At 49.7% G+C, this 6,008-nt stretch overlaps 1 protein-coding gene across 1 annotated transcript in view; it reads left to right on the top strand.

The window, feature by feature from the left end:
* Positions 1 to 267: 267 nt before the first annotated feature.
* The window catches only part of PADI4 (peptidyl arginine deiminase 4), a 55,554-nt gene continuing 49,813 nt past the window's right edge, over positions 268 to 6,008 (top strand). The window contains exon 1 of the mRNA XM_003814445.6: positions 268 to 359. Within this exon, the coding sequence (XP_003814493.4) occupies positions 268 to 359 (92 nt within the window). The remainder of the gene's footprint in view (positions 360 to 6,008) is intronic.

The following is a 6,008-nucleotide window of genomic DNA, read 5'->3' as shown; positions in this document are numbered from 1 at the left end:
CCACCCCAGGCTTTCTGAGCCATCCATCCTTCCCAAGAAACTGACAGAGCCACCCTGCCACTGGTACCAGCATTGACACCCATCTAGAGGTCCGAGGGGCAGCCCCAGGGCAGAGGAGATTTTGAGAGCCCACACCCCTGACCTGAGTGGGGAGGTGTTGAGCCTCTGGGCCACAGACCGCAGGTGCTGACTCATGGCCTCTGCCGGGCGATATAAAGGAACCAGCCCAGGGGCTTCCTACAGCCAGAGGGACGAGCTAGCCCGACGATGGCCCAGGGGACATTGATCCGTGTGGCCCCAGAGCAGCCAACCCATGCCGTGTGTGTGCTGGGCACCTTGACTCAGCTTGACATCTGCAGGTAAGAGGGGGGCCTTCTGGGGTTTTGGAGGCAGGTCAGGAGATGCTGGATGACCCAGTTCTACTGACACAGGAGCATGTGTTTGGCCCAGGCTCTAGGCTCCAGCCTCTGCAGCCACTGCCAGGGGAGTAGCTGGAGAGAGAAGACCCCAGCAGCCCTGGGAAGTGCCAGTCTCATGGCTGTGGGTTCTTTGCCATGTACAAGTGCAAATTCCCCAGGAACACACCACAGATAAATTATTATGGGGCAAACCAGGCCATCCGTCTCCCTGTCTTCATCGAGGCAACAGAAGCTTACAGAGAGTCTGTGACTTGCTCAAGGTCACACAGCAAGTGTGCCCTGGAAGTAAGGTTAGCCCCTGGGCCTCCTGGTTCACAGCACAGTTTGTTACCCCACATCTCTTAGCTAAGCCTCCCTCAGTGGGTGCGTAATAGCATGGGTGGGGATGGCGAAACGGGGCTCTGTGGCGTGGCAGAGACTGAGGTAGGAAGCCTGGACCTGCTGCTGGCTAGCAGGGAGGCCTTGGGCAACTGAGCCTCAGTTTCCTCATCTGTGAAATGGGGATAATACTCACATCATGGGCTGGTTACAGGAATTCAATGTGAAAAAATGTGCAGATGTTGGCTGAGTACTTAGCACAGTGGTGGGCCCATCCTTGGTAGTTTTTATTTACTCATTTAACAAATGCTGTGTGCCATGCTCTGTGTTAAACAAGAGAGTTTGGGTCTGGGTTAAACAAGAGAGTTGAGGAATGCTCTCGGGGAGTGTGCAGGGTCATTGTTGTTATTGTAGAACAGGAATTAAAAGAAATTTTAAAATGTGTAAGCAAAAACTCAGTTCTATGTTAAAAAAAAAAAACAATTTTCCCTGGAAAAAAAAAAAAAAGAGCTGGAGTCCCTTAAAAATTAACTGCCTGTTTTTTTGTGGCTAGTGAGCCTTATTGCTCCTCTTTTTCCAGGCATTGTAAAGACCCTGTTTCTCCAGCTGTGCAGCTGCAAGGTCACTAGACAGATAAACTCAAGCTGTAAAAAATTTTTTTCCTTAAAAAGTAAAAAATAATATAATGCATGTCTCAATTAAATAACTGTCTTTGTTTCTTGCCTCTATAATATGCTTCCCCCCTGCACAGATCTACCCCCGCCCCATGAAATGCTTAAAAGATAACTTAACTCTTTGTTCAGGGCTCAGTCTTTTTAAATGTTAGCCTGACTGAGCCAGTGAATCTAAATAATAAATCCTCCTCAACCCCTCGGTCTCTCTGATTCCTAAATTATCCTGCAACAATTGCTGTTGTCAGGAATAGGAGTGGTTGCGCCTGGCTTCCCCATCCCAGTCTGGGCATCAGTGGCCCTAGAATGGTGCCCATAGGAGTGCTGGGGACATTTCTTTGCAAGTGTCACTTACTGCCTGAGCCCCAGCAGCCAGAGAACAGCAGGAAATGTCGGGATGGTCTCCCAGGGCCACATGGTGGAGGCAGGAGACCAAGAAGTTGGGGAGAAAAGGAAAAAGAAAATCACCTGACATCATTTGAGGCGCCCCCAACTCCTCTGAGAATGGGTGTGGAGGAAATGACAGGGGCTGAAGCTAGCCCAGGGCCTCTCCCAGCATGCCCAGGCTAGCCCTCTACCCAGCGTCCATGAGTAGTAATCAAGATCACAAGTGCTTCCTCTGGCCCTAGAGAGGTGGGTGGACAGCTGGTCAGTGTTGGGCAGAGAGGAAGGCACTGCCCATTTCTCCCAGAAAGGATGGGGACTCCGGAGTTCACAAGGGCCTCTAAATCCTTCTTTTCTCCTCCTTCAGCCACACATTGAGCCTGTCACTCTATCCCCTGAACATCTCACATAACAATGGCTAATATTTACATCACACTTCCTACATTCAACTCATTCAATGGCCTTGGGAGGCAGGTAATGTTGTTATTCCCATTTTACAGAAGAGGAAACAGAGGCTCCAAGAAGTTAAGTAACCCACCTCAAGCCACACAGCTAATAAGTAGGGGAGCCAGGACTCAATCCAGGAAGCCTGACTCTAGGACCCTCCATTCTCCCCATGGGTCTCCGTTCCAGACCTTCCTGTCACTTCTTATCTGTTCTTAACATAGCCCCAGACAGCGCCTCCCTCCCATCTCCTGAGCAGCCATCAGCCTCTTCCTGAACCACACAGGTGGGAGGGCCACTCCCTCCTCACCTCCGCCCCTCATATGCATACCTCTATAACTTTGCTCAAGCCATTCTCTCTGTCCCCAAAGTCAGGAACCCAGGAGGCAGAGGTTGCAGTGAGCCAAGATTGGGCTAGTGCACTCCAGCCTGGGTGACAGAGTAAGACTCTGTCTCAAAAAAAAGAGGCAAAAACACCTAACCGAGGGTCACATAAATTAAAGGTGGCAAGCTGGGCACGGTGGCTTATGCCTGTAATCCCAGCACTTTGAGAGGCCAAGATGGGCAAATCACTTGTCAGAATTTCGAGACCAGCCTGGCCAACATGGGGAAACCCCGTCTCTACTAAAAATACAAAAAAATTAGACCGGGCGCAATGGCTCACATCTGTAATCCCAGCACTTTGGGAGGCCGAGGCAGGCGGATCAAAAGGTCAGGAGATCGAGACCATCCTGGCCAACATGGTGAAACGCCGTCTCTACTAAAAATACAAAAATTAGCCGGGCGTGGTAGCACGCAGCTATAGTCCCAGCTACTTGGGAGGCTGAGGCAGGAGAATCGCTTGAACCCAGGAGGCAGATGCTGCAGTGAACCCAGATTGTGCCACTGAACTCCAGCCTGGGCAACACAGTGAGACTCCGTCTCAAAAAAAAAAAAAAAATTAGATGGGAGTAGTGGCACATGCCTGTAATCTCAACTACTCAGGAGGCTGAGGCACAAGAGTTGCTTGAACCTGGGAGGTGGAGGTTGCAGTGAGGCAAGATTGCACCACTGCACTCCAGCAAGGGCAACAGAGTGAGACTCTGTCTCAAAAAAAAAAAAAAGCTAAAGGTGGCAAAGCCAGGACTGTCTGGCCCTAAACCCACCCTGCTTCGCAGTACACCCTGCCTCCAAATGCTGTGGAGTGGACTCCCCTGGGCACTGCTCCCTGTGGGCAGAGCTCATTCAACTTCCAAAGGATTTGGTAAAGGCCTAGAAGGGGTGGGGGTCCAGGAGGTGCCAACTGCAAAGGGCAGTGTGCATTCAGAAGCTGCCATCTATGGTCTCTCTTCTTCCTCCCAGGGTCTCCTTCTTCTTTTTTTTTTTTTTAAACGGAGTCTCGCTCTGTCCAGCCCAGGCTGGAGTGCAGTGGCAAGATCTTGGCTCACCGCAAGCTCCACCTCCCGGGTTCACGCAATTCTCCTGCCTCAGCCTCCCTAGTAGCTGGGACTACAGGCGCCTGCCACCATGCCTGGCTAATTTTTTTGTATTTTCAGTAGAGACGGTGTTTCACCGTGTTAGCCAGGATGGTCTCGATCTCCTGACCTCGTGATCCACCCGCCTCGGCCTCCCAAAGTGCTGGGATTACAGGCTTGAGCCACCGCGCCCAGCCGGGTTTCCTTCTGAATAGACCAGTTGGCATGACAGTGGGGAGCCTGGACAAGTCTGTTTGTCTCTCTGAGCCTCGGTTTACCCATCTGTAAAATGGGAAAATTAACACCCCTTCCTGGGTTACGGCGAAGATTGAATTATATAATGCACACAAAGTGTCTGGCAGAGGGGTCCCCTTTCCAATGCAAATCAAAGAAAATGACTAAAGTGAGTGTCAATCATTTTCAGAGGTTTATTTCCAAGGTTAAGGACGTGCCCAGAAAAAGAATACAGAAACAGGAAAAATCTGTAGTCCGTGCTTTTTCCTAAATGGGTCTGGGACTTCAATATTTAAAGGGAAAAGAGTGGGAATTGGGCTGGATGTGGTGGCTCACGCCTGTAATCCCAGCACTTTAGGAGACCAAGGAGGGTGGATCACCTGAGGTCAGGAGTTTGAAACCAGCCTGGACAACATGGTGAAACCCCATCTCTACTAAAAATACAAAAATTAGCCGGGCGTGGTGGCAGACGCTTGTAATCCCAGCTAATCAGGAAGCTGAGGCAAGAGAATCACTTGAACCCAGGAGGCGGAGGTTGCAGTGAGCCGAGATTGCACCATTGCACTCCAACCTGGGCAACAAGAGTGAAACTCCGCCTCAAAAAAAAAAAAAAAAAAAAAAAAGTGGGTATTGGGGCAAAGAGGAAGAAAGAAAAAAAAGATGGGTAGATAAGAGGTAAGTGGTTGCATTGAGACTTTGATCAGCTTTCACTGAATACATTTTCCGTGTGAGGTGGGGAGAGGAATAGTCACTTATGCCTTGAGCTCAGTGAATCTATATTGTCACAAATGATAAACATAGAGCAAGGGAAGAAATCAGATATGCATTTGTTGCAGGTAAGCAGAGGGATAACTTTGATTTCTGTCCTTTGTTCCATGCCTGTGAAGATAAGCTATTAACTTACATTGTCAGGGTGAAATTCAACAGAACTGGTTCACGGGAAAGATCTTAGGGCTCACAAGGAATTTCCTTGTCGGCAAATTGTGAGGGAGATATGTAGCTTCTTTTTTTTTTTAATCTTTGTAGCTATCTTATTTAGAAACAAAATGGGGCTGGGCATGGTGGCTCACGCCTGTAATCCCAACACTTTAGGAGGCTGAGGTGGGCAGATCATGAGGTCAAGGGATGGAGACCATCCTGGCCAACATGGTGAAACCCTGTCTCTACTAAAAATACAAAAATTAGCTGAGCATGGTGGCGTGCGCCTGTAGTCCCAGCTACTCGCGAGGGTGAGGCAAGAGAATCGCTTGAACCTGGGAGGCGGAGGTTGCAGTGAGCAGAGATGGCACCACTGCCCTCCAGCCTAGGCGACAGAGCGAGACTCTGCCTCAAAAAAAAAAAAAGAAAGAAACAATGGTGCCAGGCGTGGTAGCTCATTCCTGTAATCCCAACACTTTGGGAGGCTGAAGTGGGCGGATCACTTGAGGTTAGGAGTTCGAGACCAGCCTAGCCAACATGGTGAAACCCCATCTCTACTAAAAATACAAAAACTTAGCCAGGCGTGGTGGTGCATGCCTGTAATCCCAGCTACTCGGGAGGCTGAGGCAGGAGAATTGCTTGAACCTGGGAGGCGGAGGCTGCAGTGAGCCAAGATCATGCCACGGTACTCCAGCCTGGGCGACAGTGCAAGACCTTGTCAAAAGAAAAAAAAAAAAAAAAGTAAAGGAAGGAAAGAAGGAAAGAAGGAAAGAAAGAAAGAAAATGGGAGGCAGATTTGCATGACCCAGTTCCTAGCTTGACTTTCCCTTTGGCTTAGTGAGTTTGGGGTCCCGAGATTTATTTTCCTTTGACAGCAGCGAGGACTGCATGAGCCTCTGTGTGTGAGAGTGGCAGACACTGAATGCCACCCTCATGGGGGTGGTTGGTCAGGAGATGGCGGATGCTGGAGTTGGAGGAATGATGTCACTGTCTGGGGCTCAAGTTCCCAGTGCTGGCTGTTGGAGGGTATTGGAAGTTACAAGAAGATTCAGCTCTGGATGGTCTTATGATAACACATGTGGGTCACATGCTTGAGGGCACGCACACACCTGGTGTGAACCCCCAGATGTTTATGAAAGTTCCTTGTTTAGGAGCTGAGAACATCT

Source organism: Pan paniscus, chromosome 1, assembly GCF_029289425.2.
Source record: "Pan paniscus chromosome 1, NHGRI_mPanPan1-v2.0_pri, whole genome shotgun sequence".
Lineage (NCBI taxonomy): Eukaryota > Metazoa > Chordata > Mammalia > Primates > Hominidae > Pan > Pan paniscus.
Note: the sequence above shows the minus strand (reverse complement) of the source record. Positions and strands in the feature narration are given on the sequence as shown.